Genomic DNA, 22903 nt, shown 5'->3' on the forward strand with positions numbered 1-22903 from the left:
CTGCCATCCCCATCTCAGTGGAGCTTTGGCAAGTAACATGGACATGTGCCTTGAGTCACCTTCTCAGGCCTGCCCCTTTAAGAGAGACACTTTCCCAGCTGCAAGCAAAGAGATGCAGAAGCCCAAGAACAACCGACATATCGACCAGAGTTAGTCTTTGTTATGCTTTGAAAGTTAGTCTGCTGCAGCATATATAAAGCTGAGGAAAGGGTCTTTTAGAGACATGATTTATTTATGCTTTCAAATTTTTAACCTGTTAATAAATAGTTTCTTACAGAAACAACTCTGCGTTTTGCATAGGCTTCAGGCTGTCGATTCCCACAATGTTATCCTGCCCATCGTAGGAGGCAAGGGATTTCTCCTCCCGCCAAGTGTGGCAGGCCACAGTGGCAGCCTTTCTGAGGTAGGTAAACAAATTCCCTGCGACCGTCCTCGTCTTCTGCACAATGCAGCACCCCCTTTCTTAGTCATCTGACAAGCTGAAATTCATGGCTGCCGTCAAGGTTGCAGAGAGCTTGGTGGCAATCTTCTCTGCAGAAGAGAAGATAAAAAGGGGTTAGATGTCTGAATGGCATCCTTGGAAACCTCTTGTCTCTTTTCTAAAATGTGCTACTGCATGCAAAGGAGGAGGAGCTGCAGCTGGCTGGCCATTTTAGGTTTGCAGGGAAGTAGCCTAATCAGATTCAGGCAGCCGCTATTAATGGAACAAACTGATGGGAAAGGACAGTCTTGTCCCCTCGGCATTTGAAGAGAGGGAGGAAAGGTGAATGATGTACATGCAAATGTGTCATCCTTTCTCCTGGCTGTGAAGGAGAAGATTAGATGACAGTAAAAATCATACAGGGAGGAATTCAATGTTGTGCTTTTCTGATCGTTTTGGCTGGCCAAATAAAATATGCCTCCACATACTGTTTTGGGATGGGTGGCGCTGTGGGTTAAACCAGAGCCTAGGACTTGCCGATCAGAAGGTCGGCAATTCGAATCCCCGTGACAGGGTGAGCTCCCGTTGCTCGGTCCCTGCTCCTGCCAACCTAGCAGTTCGAAAGCATGTCAGAGTGCAAGTAGATAAATACTTCCGGCGGGAAGGTAAACGGCGTTTCTGTGCGCTGCTCTGGTTCGCCATAAGTGGCTTAGTCATGCTGGTCACATGACCCAAAAGCGGCCAGTAAAGCGAGATGAGCGCAGCAACCCCAGAGTCAGCCACGACTGGACCTAATGGTCAGGGGTCCCTTTACCTTTTTTACTGGTGGGAGGATTTGCGGGAGAGTCCTGCTGTGCAAGCAGAAATCCTTGCACATTGCTTCCACGGATGGGACATATTAACTGATTCCCATGTACGGACTGAAGGGTATTAACGGAAGGGTGCCTGAAGCCTGGGAACTACTGAAAAGGAACAGTGAAGGCTCTGTCACAGAAATGTTATGTTGTGGGACATTCACGGACTTCTCCTGGAACCCCATCCGGGAAGAAGCTACAGAGGGCAAGGCTCTGTCCCCATCTACTGGGAATGGGGATTCCAATTGGGGGATCTTGAATTTTATTTTTTCACTCTTCCCCCCCTACCCCCACAACAAAGAAAAGGAATATGACCAAATGACAGCTCTTAAATCTTTCCAGGAGGACAGCCTTACTTGCTCCAGTCCCTTAATTTAATCGAAAGGTGATTCCCAGGAAGTGACTGAGAAAATAAATATTTTGCAGATATTCAGCAAGGCATCTGCTCCCGCTCTGGGCCTCCTTTACCTGCTCGTTTCTGCTGTTTTTTGCGCCTCTTGCTTGCAGCTTTCAGGCCTTGCCCCTGGTGCAGAGGGTCCAAGGCGGAGATCTCTGCTAGGTTAGGAGCCCTTGGCACAGACTTCTCTGCTTCCACTAGGGTCTTGTTCTTGGCTTTCAGCTCTACAGTCATTGCGCCAAACTAGGGAGGGCAAAAGGAAGATCTCCTTCATCTTAAGCTTCATTCTCTAGCATGTATAAAACAAGGAAGATTCCAGCCTCTAGCAGTTGGCTTAAGTTCTTGAGGCTGCTGGGTTAGAATTAGTTGCAATGCCTAAACTCAAGTTATTGCCCAGTCACCGTTATACTGCCATGGCCCAGTTACTGCAGCCACAACTGCACTATAAATATTTAAGAACAAAAATCACTCTTTGGAATACTCTTAAAGTAGCCTTATCCTGGGTGCTATGACCAGGACTGCGCGTGCTGTGCAATTCCAAAGAAGCACAGTGTGCAGAAATCTGATCTGAACTTTCATTTTAAAAAGAGAAAGCAAGTTTCTAGACCTGTTGGTTGCAAAAAAAAAACAACAACCCACAAGTGTTGAAAAGAAGTGGCAGCATATAAGCAACTAAGAGCTTTTGAAATAAGATTACTTGAAGTCAACTACTTCGGGGCCTTAACATCCCATAAAATTACAGATCAGATTGGGCAAACAGCACGGAGTGACCTGATTTATAGAGGTTGGAGATCCCACATTTTCTTGATGCAGAATTGTGACATTTCAATACATACAGCCGTGGCTACAAGTATTTATTTGGAGAGCTGGCACTGAACTTGATGGATAGCCCATCCAATTTTTTCCCAGATCTCTGAGCTAGTTAGTGCAAAATGGGAGCCATTCAGATCAAAGATCATACGTGTGCTTATGATCACGATTACATGTCTGTAACACTACTGTCGTTTGCCTCACTGTGGATCCAGGGCTAAAGGTACTACATGAAAGGTTATCATTCGCCAAATGAAGATGGGCAAAACTGAGCCTTAGACACGACCACCCAGAGTTTTTCGCCATCTCCCTGCTCAAAGTCCGGCATGCATTCGCCCTAAACCACATTGCCTCTCTGTTTCAGTCCATAGCTGGCAAGGGACTGTTCCTGTTGACATGACATATATTTCATCTTGTACTGTGCTTTTTGGAACATTACTCTAGGAGTTAAATAAAAGGAATCTTGTCTTTTAGGCGGCAGAGAGTTCTCATTCTCTTCCTTTCTCATTCTGGCATTAGCTGCCAGTGCTGTTCCTAATTTGTATGAGGAAGGAGTTTCTCTCTCATTCCAGGCACCTCCGTCTTCCAGTTTGCCCCTCTGTTTCTAGCCAAAAACCAAACAGACCTCGAGTGTTTTCTATGCTGTGGCATCGCAAGAAGGTAAAGCCACAAGCCTGTGGATTTGGCTATCTGACAGTCACAAGATTCCTGACAAAACCTGGGGTGGGGGAGAGAGGAAACAGCCCACAAAAACTTTTTGTGGCTGCAGGACATCAAGGGGGGGGACCCAGCAGCTCCCTCAAGCCCCTTTTCACACTCCACAACACTTCCACTTTTGCGCTCTTCTAATGGCTACTTCAAATATCAGACACACAATTCTGAATTCACCGAAGTATTCTTTTTACACATCAAGTTAGTTCAAAATTTAAAATGAACCACAAAGGGAATTCTTAAAAACCTGGGAATTTTGGGGGGAAGTTTTGAATATTCCACAACATGATACCTGACAACTCTGTGTCAGAACATTTGTTTTGTATGCAGAACGTCCCAGGTTCAGTCCCTGGGATCTCCAGGGAGGGCTGAGAGAGACCTCCGTCTGACTGGAAAAGGGAATGTTTTACATTATTCTTGTTTATAAAACCCAATAAAAGAAGAAAAAGATAATAATTCCTGTATAGGGGAAAAATAAATGCCATTCTGACAGGAATAAGTCTTCACACAAAAAAAGAAAAGGGAATGCTTTTCGCTCCATGGGTCAAATCTTTATCAGGGTCAGCCTTGTGGGCCAAATTTAACAGGTGAGCAGGGCTGTCCACCTATCGCATGATATTGTGGGGTTCCTGCAGCAGAAAGGGGCCCAGGATGACAAAGGGGAATCTTTTGCCCTTTTACTGCCCACCCCAGCTGAGAAGAGAGAGAAGGTAGCGAGAGAAGCTTCCTGCTACTGCGAATGTCTTTCTCCCCTTAGGTCCTTTCCTACAACCACCACCCTCTGTTAAGCAAGAAAAGGAATCCTGCATTTTCTCTCATTTCCTTTTGCAACAGCAATCCTCCCTGTGTTTTTTCTATTCCACCTCCATTGTTGGAGGTGTAGAGGAGGAGCGTGGGAAGGCTTGCAAAGGGCTCTGATATTTACAAAAAGCAGACCAGGCGGGGAGAAGTGGACTCTATGGCAGCTTCCGTCTTCATCAGCTGTTTAGCACACACCTTGTTCTAGCAATCAAGCTCTCAATCTGAAGCCCTACCCTTACCCACCTCTGACATCAGGTGTGGCTTCCCCAAAACAACCCATGGGCTAAAGCAGGCATCCCCAAACTCGGCCCTCCAGATGTTTTGGGACTACAATTCCTATCATCCCTAACCACTGTTCCTGTTAGCTAGGGATGGTGGGAGTTGTAGTCCCAAAACATCTGGAGGGACGAGTTTGGGGATGCCTGGGCTAGAGGTTCCCCATTCCTGTTGTAGACAAGACTGACTTAGGCAGCTCAGTGGCCTGACACAGGATAAAGTAGCTTCCTAGGTTCCTAAAACAGCACCATGACAAGCCCAAGCCCTAACTGCTGCCAGGATCTTGAAGTTGGATGTCACAAATGGATTGGACACAGAGGGGTGGTGGGAGGAACCAGCTGGGGAACCTCCAAGGGAAGAAGACTCAGAGCCCAGGGATTGGTGGTGGGATGGAGAAGAGGGGCCAGAGGGAGAAGACTTGGAGGAGGAAGTGGCAGCAGCTGAAGAGGTAACAGGGCTTAGTGAGCTGGGAGAGTCTGCGGCAGAGAGAAGTGCAGAATCAGAAGGTGAAGCAGGTGAGGAGGGAGGCCAAGAGGCAGAGATGGCTGGTGAAGAGCCACGGGTGTCTCCCCCTCCTCTCCCCACATCTCCCAGAACCAGGAAAGGCAGGAAGAGGGTGGAAGAGAAGTTAGCTTCACACAAGCAGTCTCTGATTGCTTGGGGAAAGCCCTGGAAAGGGGGGGACTTAAGCAGCTGGGGGGGAGGTACCTTCATTCTCAATAACTCCTTCGTGGGGGCAAGACCTCCTGGGATTGAATTCACTATAGACCTGACACTCTGATGCAGAGCCTGTTCTTGCTAATAAAAGGCTAACTTGCTCAGTGTGATTTACTACAGACTTTTTTTTTTTAATTGCTTTTTCTGTTTCATCATTTCATCAATGCGTAGTATGTTGCAGTCCAATGCATGGTAATAAGACGAGAAGAAGAAAAACTATAACATACCTCCTCACTCCCAGTTTCCTCCATCTTAACCTCTCCTTGGTCCTGAGGACAGAGTTCCTCCTCCTCCTCCATGCCAGCTTCTTCTCCAGTGGTGAGGCCAGAGCCCTCCAAGGTGATGCCAGCAGGGCCCGAGGGCAAGTCTGCAACAGGTAAAGTCTGTGAAACACCTCTCTTGAATTGCAACAGACTGAACTGATGAAAAGGGACAGCGGTGTGGGGAAGGAGGACACGCTGAGGTGGCGACTCATCTCTGACCAAAGGAGAACAGGAGCAAAATCTGGTCGTCCATCTACTGGATAGATCGATCCATCTACTTCATAGATCGCCATCTCCCTCATCCCAAGGAAACAGTGGCAAGGCCAGGTTGCCCTCTACCCAGGAGCAGGGCCAGCCAAAGACATTTGGGCACCTGAGGCAAACCACAACTGGTGTCTTTCCTCCAGCCAGGGAAGAAGGGATGAAGAGCCACACTGGGAACAAGGGTGGGATGAGAGAAGCCACTGTAGGGGTGGGTGCCAAGGCTTGCCTACGTATCATTGGGCACCAGGCAAATACATTCCTTTTCTCTCAGGCCCTTGCTTGAGTATACAGTGGTGCCCCGCTAGACGAATGCCTCGCAAGATGAAAAACCCGCTAGACGAAAGGGTTTTCCGTTTTTCGATGCGCTTCGTAAGACAAATTTCCCTATGGGCTTGCTTCGCAAGACGAAAACGTCTTGCGAGTCTTGCGATCCCCCCCCTTTTTTAAGCTGCTAATAGCCGCTAAGCCACTAAGCCTTTAATAGCCCCTAATAGCGCTAATCCGCTAATAGGGTTGCTTCGCAAGACGAAAAAACCGCTAGACGAAGAGACTCGCGGAACGGATTATTTTCGTCTTGCGAGGCACCACTGTACAATCTATGGCCTTTTAAACTGGGGGGGGGGGGTATTGCTCTACTTGATACTATGGTACAGTGGTACCTCAGGTTAAGTACTTAATTCGTTCCGGAGGTCCGTTCTTAACCTGAAACTGTTCTTAACCTGAAGCACCGCTTTAGCTAATGGGGCCTCCCGCTGCCGCTGCGCCGCCAGAGCACGATTTCTGTTCTCATCCTGAAGCAAAGTTCTTAACCTGAAGCACTATTTCTGGGTTAGCAGTCTGTAACCTGAAGCGTATGTAATCTGAAGCGTATGTAACCCGAGGTACCACTGTATGTATTTTTGTACCGTGGTACCTTGGTTTACGCTCTTAATCCATTCCAGAAGTCTGTTCTTAAACCAAAGCATTCTTAAACCAAGGCGTGCTTTCCGATAGCAGCGGGGGACTCAATTTACAAATGGAACACACTCAACAGGTAGCAAAACGTGTTCTTATTCCAAGGCAAAGATCACAAACCAAAACACCTACTTCTGGGTTTGCCGCGTTCTTAATCCAAGTTGTTCATAAACTAAGCTGTTCTTAAACCAAGGTGCCACTGTATACTGAAAGCTGCCCTGCGATCTTCAGATGCAAGGTTGTATAGATAATTTAATAATAATAGCTGGAATGGCTGGAAGCAGAATCACAGTGTCTCGGCTTCTCTCTCTGCCCTGTCACTTACTTGCCAAGAGTTTCTCGTTCTCTTGCTCCAGTGCCTCAAAATCAAAGGCCTTGCCCATCTCCGCAACGATCTCGGCGCTGATGTGAGTGGGGAGCGTGTGGGTCTCAGGCGGGTGTGTGAAATAGCTGATCCTCCCACTAGCAGGGACAAAAAGGAAAGCAATGAACACTGATATTAGCAGCATGCATTACGGGGAAGGAGGAAGTAACCCTTCAGATCCATTTTCCCCCATGGCTGGTCCTTGCCCACGTGAGACTGGATTAGAACTGGGGGCCACAAAACACTCAGGCCTGGGGCTGCTCCATCTAGTCCTCAGAACATTACACTACCTTGCCTGCTCTCCCTAGGCCACATCTGGCACCAGCCCTGCTTTACATCCCCTCAAGTGTTTCTGCCCAGCTGGAATGTGTTCTTGAACTCGGATAATGCTTCTTGCTTCCTGTTATGGAGGATACAGAGGAGTGTGTGTGTGTGTGTGTGTGTGAACCTGCCTACTGCACAAAGGTAAAATTTAGGTTCATTGCTCCGCCCACTTCGCCTCTGGCCCCGCCCACCCTGGCTGCCCTCAAGGGAAGGCGGTCCTTCCTCTGGAAGAAGTTCCCCCCTCCTGCCCTAACAATGGCAAACACTTATTTACAAATAAATAAATAAATATTTTTTATTTATGCCCCGCCCTTCCTGGTTCAGAAAACTGGGCTCAGTTTGTTAACAAATTTAAAACACTTAATTGATGCAACAAAAAACAGCACAAAATACAGTATAAAACTTGAATAACAATAAATTCAGAATTCAAAAATCAATTTGGGGAGGGAAATCCATCCAATAAACATTAGATGACCACCAGGGCTAGCTGGCTAAATAAGTCCTATTTGGGCCAGTGAGGAGACCAGGGGAGAATTAGCTGTGGGATCCTAGAGCGGGTAATCTTCATAAAAAGGGGAGGGGGAGGGAAGGAAGGAAGGAAGGGGAATAAAAGATCAGGCTATAAGTTCAGATTGAAAGCCAGGCGGAATAGCTGTGTCTTGTAGGCCCTGCACAAGGAAGTTAAATCCTGCAGGGCCCTGGTCTCATGGGACAGAGCATTCCACCAGGTCTACTTGATCATCACCATCTGCTGCATGAGACAAAAGTTCCTTCATCCTGTTGAAATTCTGTTCTGTGAATGGCCCTGAGACCTCCAGGTATAGGGCAGTTCTTTGCTCACCTTGTCCAGTCACTAAGTATGGCTTTGAACAACAACAACAACAACAACAACAATAATAATAATTATGTCCTTTGCTCACCTTGTCCAGTCACTTAGTATGGCTTTGGCTGCCTTCTCGTGGTCAGGCGTCCCTCCTTTCTTCAGCTTTCCCTGACGCCTGGCCAGATGAGCCAGGAACTCCATGGTGTCCTGGAAATCTGGCACGCGGTAGTGCTGCATAATCTGGGGGGGGGGGGTGGAGAGAAGAGGAGAGAGAAGCCAATTGCCCAGTTAGTAGTAATCCTCCTCAGATGCCTGCAAAAAGAGGAGGATTGACTGGCAAGCACTCAGGGCTCACAATGCTCCTCTTGAAGGCATCCCCAACCTTTGGCCCTCCAGATGTTTTGGACTACAATTCCCATGATCCCTGACCACTGGTCCTGTTAGCTAGGGATGATGGGAGTTGTAGGCCAAAACATCTGGAGGGCCGCAGGTTGGGGATGCCTGCTCTAAACTAAGACCTTTGCCCGAAATTGCATCTGAGTGGATGGAACCTGGAGGGCACACTCACTCCTTTCAACTGGGATTTAATCCAGAAAAACCACAACAACCCTTCCCCCAGAAGCTAACATCAATGAATTAAGGGAATTAAGAAGCTAACATCAGTGAAAGTGAATTAAGATTGCCACTCTACAACTCTTCTCTCCCAATTTTCCCTAAAGCTTTGAGAGAAGCTCAGAATTCCTGGCTCTCCGCTGCCCAATTGTTTGCCTCCCCCCGCCCTGCCCCACAGCTACCTGCTGCTTGTTGCATCGCTTCAAGATGGCCTCCACTGGGCTCACGGGGTCAACCAGTTGCTCTATCTTGACACAGTTTCGTAAGATCATGGCGGCATCTGAGGTGGGAGAAGCCACGACAATCCCTGGACAGTCCAGAAGTTTGATGTGCTTGTCCAGCTGCACCTCTTGCAGGCACCTAAAAGGAGGGAGGGAGGGAGGCAACTTATTCCAAGAAAAATGCCCCTCCACCTGTTAGCACCATCTGCTAAAGCACTGTGCTGTATCCCTTCCTGTCATGAAGGTAGAGCGTAGAGCAACCATTATTGCTCCAGCTGTCTATCTTACCACACTTCATAAATTGCGGAATCAGAGTTGACAGGGACTTCAAAGGTCATCTAGTTCAGTGTCCTGATGACACAGGAAATGTTCACCCTACAGCTCCCTCTCCAGTGCAGGCAAACTCAGCCCTCTAGATGTTTGGGGACTACAACTCCCATCATCTCTGACCACTGGTCCTGTTAGCTAGGGATGATGGGAGTTGTAGTCCCAACACAACTGGAGGGCAGAGTTTGGGGGTGCCTAGCCTACAATCTTTTGAGACTGTCTGTCCTATTTCTGAGCAGTTCCTTTCATCAGAAAGTTCACTCCAGCTGATCTATTTGATGAGTAACCTCACTGGTAGATATCGGAAATTTTAAACCTTGCAGGAACTGGCAAGTGGGTAGCTGATGGTTAAAGACAACAAGTTAAAAATAACAAAAAAAAAATATTGTAATGTGAGGTTAATTACAGGGAGTGGAATGTGGATTGGAAATAACCAAGAAAACAATGCAGCAACAAGAGGAAATTATGGACACATTGATAACAGATGGTGGAAAGCCAATTTTTTTGGGGGGGGATGTATTAAATTTGTTTTAATTTGTGGTTGATTCATTAAAATTTGGAAAATCAATAAAAATGATTTAGTAAAAAATAATGAAGCTCACTCCAGTCTTTAGCTGGAATCTGCAACTATTAAGCCTGGCCCTCCTCTTCCTTCAGAGCAAAGGAAACTAAATCTGCTCTGTCAGCTGTGCAACAGCCTTTCAAATATTGAAATTTCTTCCATACCACCACTGAATTGTCTCTTCTCCAGGCCACCTCCAGCTTTTCTCACAGGACTTGCATCCCTAGGCATCCCACCATCTTTGCCACCCACTTCTGAACGCATATCTGTTGGATGGCTACGGCTCTGCCTCCATGACTGGAGATTTCTGAAGGCCACTAGTCGGACAAGCCAGGAGGGGGGAGCGCCCTTGTGCTCAGGTCCTGCTTGTCGGTTTCCCACAGGCATCTGAATCGTCACTGAGGGAACAAGATGCTGGACTAGATGGGTCACTGGTACAGCAACCAGGCTCTTATGTTCTCACAATACGCATCTTAAAAGTGTGGTGCCCAGAACTGGGCACAGTACTCCAGGCATATCTGCTCCACTTCCACCGTGGGGAGGAGTTGTGCTGGACCGCATGGCCACCCACTCCCCTCCGGTGGCAGGGGACTTGGTCCCCCGTTGCCCGGAGGATCCCGGTGTGATAGGAACTTTGAGGTCTTAGATATATGATAAATGTTCATAAGCGTACCAACCAAGCACGTACATAGATCAGCACAGGAAGACCAATCTGGAACCATTTTGATTCCTAAACTGAACAAATGTTTTTTCTGCAAGGTCAAAGTGGGAAATCTCCCATTGTCTCTTTCTTCACAAATCCTGTCCTAAGGGTATGTCTGCGTTTGAATAGGGTGTGAGCCTGTGACCTGGCCCAGGAACTAAGTACAGTGGTGCCTCGCAAGACGAAATTAATCCGTTCCGTGAGGCTCTTCGTATAGCGGTTTTTTCGTCTTGCGAAGCAAGCCCATTGACAGTTTAGCGGATTAGCGCTACAGCTGTCAAGCGGCTTCCAGCGATCAGCTGTTAAGCGGCTTATCAGCGGAACAGCTGATAAGCGGCTTAGCGGCTTTAAAAAAGCAAGAAAAAAGCGAAAAAAACCCGCGGGGGGGGATGCAAGATTTTTTTCGTCTTGCGAAGCAACCCCATAGGGGAATTCGTTTTACGAAGCGCCTCCAAAACGGAAAACCCTTTCGTCTAGCGGGTTTTTCGTCTTGCGAGGCGTTCGTCTTGCGGGGCACCACTGTATTTATCATTATACAAGACTAGCCAGGCTCCAAGGAAAATCCAATCAAGTAACTTGCCAGACAAGAGAAAAACAACGTTCAAATTTCTGTTTTAGACTGCCTTTTTTGTGATGTAGGTATGATGTATCTGAGGGGTGGTCTTAGGTTACACCCCTTCTGTGATGTATGTATGATGTTTCTGGGGGGTGGACTTGATCTACAGGGTGGCAATTTCAAAAGTCTTTATAAGGCCTTGCACACCATTTTTCTGGGTTCCTCCTCTCTCCTGCCTGTGAGGGGAGCACCCTGTTGCAACAGATCAATAAAGATCAAGCTTACTAGCTGCTTTGCTTCTCAATATTCTCTGGTCGGCCTCTCTAATCTTCTCCAACCAATAGGGAACCTATGTAAGGACTCTATATGGGCTCTTGGATACCCCATAAGGGAAAAGGGCAATTTTTGTTTACAACACCAGCCACGTCAGAGTCTGGCCAGCCAATCCACTGGCCGGGTGTGTGTGTGGCTGGGACCATTTAATTCCTCAATCACCCACTGTCCCTCCCTAATTTGCAGGTTTTAGGCATTGACCTGGCTATGGACCTCGGTTGGTCCCCGTTAAGGGGCCTGGTAGGAATTTCTCCACTTGGCAAATTGGCACTGGCCATTTGGTTTTCCCTTCCTCGTAGCAATTGTCACAACTTTGTTAGGGTTGCGGTTAAGCATTGATTGACCTTGTGTGTGGGAGGGGAGGTGTGGCCATCACCCGCCCCTCCATGCTTAAGGGTATTCCATTAAAGGAATCATGGGGTGTTGATCTTGTCCGAAGCCCGGTTGGGGGCTAGGGCCTTGACAGGACCCCGATGGGAACACCAGGGGAAGCTTGAGTTGGTTTGCATCGACAGGGCTCACCCTTCCGGTGGTTTACCCTTACCGGACTTCCTGCACTGCGGGTAGGAGTCAGATATAGTCATATATCTTGTTCCGGAGGTCCGTTCTTAACCTGAAACTGTTCTTAACCTGAAGCACCACTTTAGCTAATGGGGCCTCCTGCTGCTGCCGCACCGCCGGAGCACGATTATATCACCATTCAGTGCCTAAGTCAATACCGCTCACATTCTGTAATCAATAAAGTTGTGGCCAAAATTTGCCCAATAACATTAACCTAATACCCGTGTCCTTGTGTGTGTTATTTCTCAGCAGGGGGGGGCGGCTTTGGGGTCTCAACACGCAACTGTCCTACCCTTCATCCAATGAGCTCAGAGGTGCATATGCAGGGACCCCCACTGCTATTGTAATCCTCACTGCAAATCTGTAAGGTAGGTCATGCTCAGTGACAGCAACGCTCCACAGCCTGTGGACTATTGGAGGAGGAATCTGATTTCAGGCCTCTCTGTTCAAAGTCCACCCGGAGCTGCAGTCCCCGTGTTGCAAAACCACCCCCACCCCCCAGACATCTCTCCTGGCCTTCAGAAAAAGAGCACAAAGTCCATTTTGTCAACAGAGTTTTAGAGGCAAAATAGTCTGTGCCTCTGAAGGAGTCCTTTATCTGGTCTGACTAAATGGCTTTTATTTATTTTGAGGCTGTATTTTAACTGTTTAATTATTCTGAGGTTTTAATTTATTCCATTGGGAGTTTTGTTGTGAATTTAATCATTTTTAAGTTGCAACCAATCGGCCAAATAAGCAGAGTGCCGAGGAGCAAGACAGTTACCAGCATGTCTCTCATTCATCCCCCAGCATCTGCCTATAGCGAAGGTGCTATAGGATACCACCTAACACTCAGTTTGATCTCTCTTTGGCAGGATACCTGCCCCCCAATGCCTCCTCCATCTTGCAACATTCCTTGTGCTCCCAAGCAATGGGAAGACCTGGGCTACTTTTTACACGGTGATCCTTCTGTTTTGAAAGAGCTCACTGTAAGTAATAAAGCAGAACAAGTTCAAAAGGCCTCTGCAGTTCCCCAAAGCTACATCATTATTATTACTACTACTACTACTACTACCACCCTGCCCTTCCCGGTTCAAAAAACCAGGCTCAGGGCAGCTAACAACAAATTTAAAAGACTTAATTATAAAAGCAGCATAAAATACAGTATAAAAACATGCATAACAATAAAATTCAGAAATCAATTTAGGGGAAATAAGCATTAGATAATCCCCAGGGCTAGCTGGCTGAATTGGTCCTACTTGGGCCAATGAGGAGGCCAGGGGAGAATTAACTGTGGGGTTTCAGAGAGGGTAATCTTCATAAAAGGGGAGGGGGAGGGAAGAGAAGGGAAATAAAAGATCAGGCTGAATTCAAATTAAAGGCCAGGTGGAATAGCTCTGGCTTACAGGCCCGACAGAAGGTTAAATCCTGAAGGGCCCTGGTCTCATGGGACAGAGCATTCCACCAGGTCGGAGCCATCACTGAAAAGGCCCTGGCCTTGGTGGAGGATAGTCTGACTTCCTTAGGGCCCGGGACCTCTAAACTATGGTCCAGGCTGTCACAGGAAAGGGGGTATAGGGATGCATCTTGCCTCATCTCTTAAGACCCACAGCACAAATCTTCTTCCCTGTGTCTCTGAGGCCCACAGCCCCTTCCCAGCGTCTGGGGGGATGTCACAGGTGCCACTGCTGAGCTGGAGTGCATCCACAGTTTCATCATTCCCCTTCCCCGCACACTGTCTGGCCAACCTTTCCTTTCCTTGCCCTGAAATCCAACTTGGCCTGAACACACAAGATCCAAAACTCTCCTTCCCCCACAACCAATGCTGTTCTGCGGCCACACCTCTGATTGGCTCACAAACACCCTAAAATGTTGCGGGTTCTACAGATAACCTGGAACAGAACTGAAGGGCCTTAAGAAGACATCATACCTCAGCCTTTATCAACCTGTGGGTCCCCAGATGTTGTTGAACTACAACTCCCATCACCCCTAGCTATCAAGGCCAGAGCTCAGGGATGATGGGAGTTGTAGTCCAACAACATCTGGGGACCCAGAGGTTGAGGACCGCTGCCATACATAGACAAAGCTCAAGGGAGAACTACCCCCACTCCCAAACCCTGGCTTCTACAGCATGCACAGAAGGACTGCCACGTACTTGGTGACGCCAGGAGTGGCACCAACACCGCAGGCCCGGCTCCTCTTCAAGCTGTTGATCAAGCTGCTTTTGCCGACATTAGGGAAACCTGCAGTGAGAGATGGGAGAAGCGGGCAGAGCCATCAGCAAATGCACCTGCCCCCTGCTCCAGCTCAAGATTAGTTCTACCTATGTGAGCACCTCCTTCTCCCCACTCCCTACAGCAAAAATAAGGCAGCACCGAAAAGGAAGGCACAGCTGCCCACAAGCCGCCTTTCCTCCTTGAATGAATGAGTGCCAGTAGCCAGAACAAAGGCATCTTCAAAGGTTCATGTCCAGCAACACCAACAGGCAGGATCCTTACTCAGTAGTAAGCCATTTTGATGTGCCGCATATGACTCCCTTGTTGAAGCGGCTCCGGTCTGTTTCCGGGCACAATGCAAAGTGCTGGTTATGACCTATAAAGACCTGTTCAGCTTAAGGCCACGCTATCTGAAGGGCTGCATTCACTCCTACAAACCTGGCCAGGTTTTGAGATCTTTGAGGGAGGCCCTTCTCTGAGTGGAGACGAAGGAGAGGGCCTTTTTGGTGGTGGCCAGACAATTTTGGAACTCCCTCCTTAGAGAAGTTAGACTGGCTCCCTCCTGGCTGTCCTTCCATGGGCAGGTGAAGACTTTCTTGTTCCAACAGGCTTTGGGGAATGGGCTGCTTTTAAAGAGGGAGCTGGTGCTATACTGCTTTTGTTGTGACTATATGTTTTAAACAGAATAGACATAATATGCTATAAATGCTTAATTATTTTTTAATGCTGGGGTCCCCCCCCCCCTGTTTTTAGCTGTTTTAATTTTATCTCTAAGCAGCCTTGAACCGCTGCCAGGGGAAAGGTGGGGAATAAATAAATAAATAATGATTATTCTTACAATGTGCGTACCCACACATGCAGCCTTGGCACAACTTTGCCGGCTCATCTGGACTTGAGAGGCAAGAGGTCTGATATTTAACAAGATCAGGAAAGGTACCCAAGTGCTTCGATTCCTACCATATTTTACAAATTTTCACAAAATTTATACACTGCTTAACTTTTTAAAAAAACAAACCCTCATTTACAAAACCCTTATTTACAAGAAGATAACAAAATAAAGTCAAGAAAGAATACAACTCTGCATTAAAACATACAAAAGTTAAAATATTAAAACATAATTAAATTACCTCAAATTATCCCAATGTCTTTCTGAGCAATGGGGGTAGGATTTAAGAGATTTCCCCCCCGCCCGCGCGGCTCTCCACCTCCCTCCAAGAGGGGCTCCCTACTCACCCACAACCCCAACACTGATGGCCGTCCTGACATCCTGGTTCCGGCAGTAGTTGGCCAGCACCTTCATGAGGCAGTCTGCCCCAACACAGGCTCCCCCGCTGAGCAGCTCCCCCGAAGCCTGGGATACGGGGACTCGGCTCTGTTGCTGGAGGTGGGGAAAAAGAGAAGCAGGCAAAGGGGGTGATGCACACCTGCAGCCAGAAGTTCTGCCGCTTAAAAAAATGGCCTGGTTTTCTTCTTTACTGTTTTACTGTTTCCCCCCCCCCCCCAACAATCAATACAATCAAGGAATATAAACAATAAAAGAGAAAGGAAATATCGGCTATGGATCATCTGCATAAGAGCCAACTCCTAGGGGCCAACAGGGTTTCGCCCCACCCCATAAAGTATTTGGGCATTGCCATTCAAATGGTGTGCATGCACCTTGTCATGCGGTCGATTGTGGGAGGTGGGGCTTACTTGTCCCCAACATTTTATTCAAGTTGGCACCCCTGGTAATCTGGAGTCTCACATACAGTTAAAAAAAGGTAAAGGTAAAGGACCCCTGACAGTTAAGTCCAGTCGCAGACGACTCTGGGGTTGTGGCGCTTTACAGGCCGAGGGAGCCAGCATTTAGCGTTAGTCAGAAAATCTGCTCTAATCTTTTGTGGCCCAAATCCCTGTCACTGCAGAACACACAAATTGGGGGTGGGTTGTCCCTTCTCAGATCTCTGCTTTCATGTCCCACCCTATAGCTCACACTATTCCAATTCCCCGTCCCAAAGGGAAACGCCCTGGGCTTCATCAATGAGGAATCAGCACCTTGATACCTCTGGAAAGGCGCCACTTGGCCTCAGAGTTGCTAACTTTGTGTTAACAGTAATAAGGAGTAAGAGGAATCGGTGGAAACAGAACTGGCCGGCAGAACCCTTTAAGAGGAGAGGGCTGAAGCCCATTCTTCCCCAAATGGCTTTCAATGAAAACTAATAACTGGCCAAAGCTGTCACTCACTTGCCCCACTGCAAAATCCCAGCACCACTTACCAGGTTTTTGCTCTGTTGCTGAGTGGAAGCTTTAAAGGCCACTGTGGGGAATTCGTTCCTCAGGTACTTCAGCCACTTTGCTACAATTTCCTTAGATACCAGATCTGGGCCAGGAACAGAAGAGAAGAGTTAACTTTAGGATCCTCAGCAATGCTTGAATACCAAGCACGTCTCCAGGGACAAAACATCTTTGCACCAACTGCCAAGCCTTGCCAAACCCCTCTGGACTGCTGCTTTGAGTAATGTCTGAGTTTAATAAGCTGAGATATAAAAATGCATTCTGGGTGTGAATGCAGCCCCTTTCCTCCTCTCTTTGCAGTAGCCCAACAAGCTTCCTAGCATGGCTGGTTCTGAAGCTGTTATTCACAGTTGCTCAGCTGAGTGAAAATGGGAAATCAGAGTTAACTGAAGGCTTCCTTGCCTGTTCAATCACTCACACCTGCAAGGGAAGGAACGAGGGGCTTGTGTGGCTGCAACTCAGCTTCTTAAGCTTATGGTTGCAGAAAATCAGTCATTAAGCCTCTACCGCTCTCTCATTTGCCCTTCTCGGCTTCCCCAAAGCTTGTTTCCAAATTATTTGGATACAAGAACCCTGAAATCACAATAAAATTATGGAAAAGCATCTATTGTAATTCATCTGTTTATTCTATGTACAGTGGTACCTCGGGTTACATATGCTTCAGGTTACAGACTCTGCTAACCCAGAAATATTGCTTCAGGTTAAGAACTTTGCTTCAGGATGAGAACATAAATTGTGCTCCGGCGGTGCGGCAGCAGCAGGAGGCCCCATTAGCTAAAGTGGTGCTTCAGGTTAAGAACAGTTTCAGGTTAAGAGCGGACCTCCAGAATGAATTAAGTACTTAACCTGAGGTACCACTGTACTTCTCTGGACTGCCCTCCCAGAATTTGAATTCTGGGAGAGAAGCACAGACCCTGAATACAACAGTGCGGTATGCTGGTTAACACTTGCTGAACACTGACTACGAGAGCGTCTAACACTCTGCTATCCTTGAGTAACACACCAGAGAGGACCAGAATCATAGCATACCAGTGCCAGACCCCCTTTCCTTCCCAGAGAGCTGTACATGGCTGGCCTTCACACTTGCCTATTTTATTTAACACCAGGACTAGCCTCTTGTTAGCTCCAGCTTGCACCACAGCCTGCTCAACCTGGGGGCAGCGGCAGCCTTGGGGGTCTCGAGCGTCGAGAACTTCCAGGATCACATCAGCTGCTTCCACCACCTACAGGGAGAGAAGGCCAAGAGAGTTTGCCACCTGACAACCGGCTCAGCCCCTGAGGACAGTCGCGCTCAGAGCAGATGCATCTTTCCCCACACTAAGTGACAAGAAGTCCCACTGACCTTCCTGAACTCCCTATAATAGGCCTTGCAGGAACTGTCTTTCTCCAGCAAGGCATGTTTCGCCAGTTGCTTCAGATCCATCTCCTGCAGGGAGAGAAAGAGTTCATATTTTATTTTTTATTTTTTTAATAAATATTTATTAAAGATTTTCTTAATACAATAGAAACAACAAACAAAATAACATATAGCTTTTCAGTATCCACATTTTCTTCACTTCTTTGGACTTCCTCACAACTCTCATTCCTGCATTCCACATTTTCAAGCTTTACCCAGCAATTTATTAGCTTGTTTCAATTCTTATATTATAATTTTCCAATATTGTATCCCTAATTTTGGATAATTTAAACCCAAACCTTAAAAGCTTAATTTTAACATAATATTTATCCAAAAATTTATCTTTTCTTGTACTTACATTTATCTTCATATTCCTTTTAACTAACTTATTGGTGCCATATTGTTGATAATCTTACATCTTTCTTAACATTCATACAATTTACAGTATTTTTGTAAATAGTCCTTAAATTTCTTCCAATCCTCTTCCACAGCCTCTTCTCCCAGGTCTCGGATTCTGCCAGTCATTTCTGCTAGTTCCATATAGTCTATCAGTTGCATCTGCCATTCTTCCAGTGTGGGCAAATCTTGGGTTTTCCAGTGTTTAGCGACAAGTATCCTTGCTGCTGTTGTTGCATACATAAAAAATGTTCGGTCTTTCTTTAACACCCTCTGGCCGACAATGCTTAAAAGAAAGGCCTCTGGTTTCTTAGGGAAGGTATACTTAAATACCTTTTTCAACTCATTATATATCATTTCCCAGAAAGCCTTAACTCTAGGGCAGGTCCACCAGAGGTGAAAGAAGGTTCCTTCAGTTTCTTTACATTTCCAACATTTATTATCTGGCAAATGGTATATTTTTGCGAGCTTGACTGGGGTCATGTACCACCTATATATCATTTTCATAATATTTTCTTTCAGGGCATTACATGCCGTGAATCTCAGACCGGTGGTCCATAACCTTTCCCAGTCAGCAAACATAATATTATACCCTATGTCCTGTGCCCATTTTATCATAGCCGATTTGACCGTTTCATCCTGTGTGTTCCATTTTAGCAGCAAGTTATACATTCTTGAGAGTATCTTGGCCCTAGGTTCTAACAATTCCGTTTCTAACTTTGATTTCTCCACCTGGAATCCTATCTTTTTATCCAACTTAAAAACTTCTTTAAGCTGAGCATAATGTAACCAATCTCGCACTTTATCTTTTAGTTTCTCCAAACTCTGCAACCTCCAATTATCTCCATCTTTTTCTATTATTTCCCAATATTTTGGCCATTTGGCCTCCATATTGAGTCTTTTCGGGGCCTTGGCTTCCATTGGAAAGTTCATATTTTAGCTTAAAAATAAATTAAATAACCTTACAGCATTATCCCCGGTATACAAATTTAATAAATAATAAATATTATTAATTATAATTACAGCTGGGAAAGCATTTTAACACTAAGTAAAAGATAAATTAAAAAAATAAGGCAGGGCGAATGGAACCCAGTGGGACATATATAAAGGAACAAGTCCAATGCTTCGAACAGCATGGAAGGTGAATTGCAATTTTGCTTGTAGCATAAGCAGAATTACAAGAACTGGCACTATGAGCCACTGTCTGGAAACCAAGAAGCCCATGGGTTGGGTTTAGGACAATAATTTCTATCCTACCCTTCTACAACTTTACACAAGGGAGCTTGCGCTTTAGACGACATGACACAAAATATAAAAATATGACCAAAACCTAAAAACAAGCCATTTTAGAGCAACAGGAATATTCACATTAGGGAGTAAATCCACATTTTGAGAATGGCTGTCTAAACAAAGGCAGTGATGGGGCCTCTCTCAGGAGGCTCTTCCAAAGATTATTGTATTTTAATATTTTGTTGGAAGCTGCCCAGAGTGGCTGGGAAAACCCAGCCAGATGGGCGGGGTATATATAATAAATTATTATTATTTTTATTAAGCCTGGGCACAATCAGCAAGTTGTTAAGACAGGGAAAACATGGAGCTGATGATGCTCTGTGTTTGTCTAGATGGAACACAGGATAGAGGCCTGAGAATATAGAAACTAGCTTACAGTACACAGGGGAAATGTACATTTGTTGCTCCACATTTGTTGCTTCTGCTTCTGTCCCTGCACACCATTGGCATGTGGCCCTGGAAGGTGCCACAGAGAGAAGGGAACAAGGCGCTCGGTTTTGAAAAAGGTTCCCCAGCTCTGCCTTACAGGGTCTCCAAAAAAGGAGGCAGACAAGTACCATATTTTTTGCTCTATAAGACTCACTTTTTCCCTCCTAAAAAGTAAGGGGAAATGTGTATGCGTCTTATGTAGCGAATGCAGGCTGCACAGCTATCCCAGAAGCCAGAACAGCAAGAGGGATTCCTGCTTTCGCTGCACAGCGATCCCTCTTGCTGTTCTGGCTTGTGAGATTCAGAATATTTTTTTTCTTGTTTTCCTCCTCCAAAAACTAGGTGCGTCTTGTGGTCTGGTGCGTCTTACAGAGCGAAAAATACAGTAGTCTCTAAACAGCTATATGAACAGGGTCCCACTGTAGTCGGCTTGGATGTCCTTGAAACTTCAGTACCTTCTGTTCAAAATTCTGCTGTCTCTGCAAGGCATCCTTCTGCAAACCTTCCAAACTCCGGAACCGGCTGATTTCCTTCTGCCGTGCCGTTCGCTGCCGCTCCTGCAGTTCTGTAGCCTGAGAGGATGTGCAAAGCCTTAATTCAAAGAGGTTGCCACGAGCTCCACTGGAAAGAGACCCATTTTTCAGGCTCTTTGAAACCTAAGATTCTAGAGCAGCGGTTCTCAACCTGTGGGTTCCCAGATGTTGTTGGACTACCACTCCCATCATCCCTGAACTCTGGGCTTGCTAGCTAGGGGTGATGGGAGTTGTAGTTCAGCAACATCTGGGGACCCACAGGTTGAGAAAGGCTGCTCTAGAGCCAAGGTTTGGTATCCAACCACTGATCCCAAACTGGGGAATGAAACCGGGAACTCGAAGAAGCCAGCCTTCATTTCCCCATGCAGGGCTCCCCACTGCTTAATCTCACCCTTTTCTCTTTTAGTGCTGCTCCTTTCTTGACATGCTCTTTGAAATGTGACAGCTGAGGCACTCCTGGGTCCTTTTTCCCATGAGGCTTTGCATCCCTTCTCTATGAAAGCCAAAGGAGACACACTGGTAAAGGCAATGAACTGGACGAGACATTAGATATAGAAGACCCTAGAAATTCACCTTAGCTTCACTGAAAGTAAAAATTAAAAGTCCCTTGTTCTTCCAGCTAGTGCTACAGTCAGAAGCTTCATTCCCTTCCCCTCAAAACTTAGGAATAAAGTCCTCCCAGTTCCCGTTATTTTCCACTCCCTTACTGTTATGTTTCACATCTGCAAACTGTACTCTGGATTTTAACTTAAGTGAAGCTTACTTACTTAGTCTTTTACAACTCTTATTTTGACCCAAACAGAATCTGCCTCCTCTCCTCCAATGAAACTCAGCTCCCTAAAATTACCGGCAGCTACCACACTGCCAAATCCAAAGATGTCTCTCTGCCTTTCCACTTTTTGACCTCTCTGCCGCCTTCAGTGCAGCTGGCAATTCTTTTCCTTGTTGGCTCCCTTCATGCTTCCACCTGCTAAATTTCACTTTTCAAAAGGACTTATGAAGAGTGGGAACGGTTGGTGCTGCCAGTCTCTGCTCACCTTGCCATGTTTCTGTCTCTTCCCGGATTTTTTCTGCTCTGCAGAAGGGGGAATAAAATCAAAGGTGAGCACCATTTTACGTTTGGGTTCCCCAGTTTGTAGGAATGCAACGTTTGACCCATAAACCTGGCAAAATGACTTACTTTTTGACATGGTGTCAAAAGCTGAGAGAGGCGGAGGTTTGTTTGTTTTTTGTCCGATGAGAGCTTCTGTGACCTCTGGATAAACTTCTATGTTGCTCTCTTATCTGATTAACAGCAACTGGAAAAGGAAGGAAAAGTGCCACCAGCACCCCTATTTCAGAACCAAAGATCTGAGCGGAGGGGAACCAAAACCCTGTGATCTCTTGTTGCTGGAGAAACAGAACAGAGATAACCAAACAAGGCAGAGAGCGCCCACAAACCTTGGACAGGACACTCACACCTCCTTGATCCCCTTGATCTTATTCAAACAATCCTTTATTAGGCACAGCAAACCACGCATTATAAAACAAACACCATATACAGATGTGGAAAATACGAATTCGGCATAACAATTTGCATAAATAATACAGTCTAACACTACCACATCACTGACCAATCAAGAACCACTAAATCTCTCTATAATGGCCCAGTCTTTCCACATGGACAACACTCAAAAATTTAACCACTATTAAAGGAATTTGATCATTCCCATCCGAGAGCAGGTCCTGAACCATTGGCAGCACAGAGCTGAGCCTGTTAAGTTGTAAGGCCTCTAACAACTGTCTTCTGGCATAAATGCCAAAATCACAAGAAATGAATATTTGCTCCAACGTATCAGGTTCCTGCCTACCACATTTGCAGAGACGCTCTGCGTCTGGGAGAGCTAAATATCTTCCTCTTACTATCATCGAGGGAAGCATATTAAATCTGGCTGACATAAACAGCCTGCACAGTTCATGGTGCTTCAGGTTTGCCATGTAACCCTTTTGAAAGATCTCCTTGATTATTCACGAAGCAGGATGCGAGATCTCCCAACTGTTTGATTCCATCGGCCGGACCCACGTGCCGCCTCCCCTGCTGAACTTCAGCCTGCAGCTTGGGGTCGCGCGCTTGAAAGCTGCCCGCGTAACCAGCACGCGCATGCCAATCTACTTGCATGCCGCGGTGCCCCATGCCCGGCCCTTCCGCCCCCTCCGGCCCCGATCCTCCTCCTTACCCTCCAGGTCGAAGCTCCCCTTCCAGGGGCGGCGGCGTCTGCTTTCTACGACGCACGCGGCTTCCTGGATGGGACACGTGGTTTCCTGCGCGTTCCCGAGGAGGGCGGAGCTCGGCGCGCGCGACCCCGGGACGCCCCTCCCTTCCCTTTGCTGAGTTTGCACGCCTGTGGGTTGGGATTTCTTGGGATCGGAACAAAGCAAAGAGGGAAGGGAGGCAGGGAAAGATGGGGAGGCTGGCGCGAAGGCACGGAGAGCCCTTGTGGCTGTCGCTGTATTAAAAATGTCTCGCCTTGCGTGTTGGGAAATTTGCACGTGTGAA

The 22903-nt window shown here is 46.8% G+C and overlaps 1 protein-coding gene across 1 annotated transcript; it reads right to left on the reverse strand.

Moving 5' to 3' along the window:
* Window positions 1-211: 211 nt before the first annotated feature.
* On the reverse strand, window positions 212-22699 carry GNL3L (G protein nucleolar 3 like). Its single transcript, XM_081894342.1, has 16 exons — window positions 22584-22699; window positions 21548-21665; window positions 21405-21442; window positions 20759-20860; window positions 20290-20406; window positions 17666-17749; window positions 17411-17546; window positions 16305-16408; window positions 15283-15427; window positions 13989-14076; window positions 8774-8951; window positions 8077-8219; window positions 6794-6930; window positions 5215-5354; window positions 1744-1915; window positions 212-531 (listed from the first exon to the last, which is right to left on the reverse strand). The coding sequence occupies exons 2-16, from the start codon at window positions 21555-21557 to the stop codon at window positions 464-466; spliced, it is 1662 nt and encodes a 553-aa protein (XP_081750468.1). The 5' UTR covers window positions 21558-21665; window positions 22584-22699; the 3' UTR covers window positions 212-463.
* Between the last annotated feature and the right edge of the window lie 204 nt (window positions 22700-22903).

Source organism: Podarcis melisellensis (assembly GCF_964234715.1).
Source record: "Podarcis melisellensis genome assembly, chromosome: 17".
Classification (NCBI taxonomy): Eukaryota; Metazoa; Chordata; class Lepidosauria; order Squamata; family Lacertidae; genus Podarcis; species Podarcis melisellensis.

Bases quoted from the DNA above. Each gene is read 5' to 3' on its own strand.
- GNL3L (XM_081894342.1), bottom strand. The intron at 17,547-17,665 runs GTCAGTGGGACT...CTCTCCCTGTAG, and splicing joins ATTATAGGGAGTTCAGGAAG to GTGGTGGAAGCAGCTGATGT. The intron at 6,931-8,076 runs GTGAGCAAAGGA...TGTCCCTGCTAG, and splicing joins ATACTAAGTGACTGGACAAG to TGGGAGGATCAGCTATTTCA.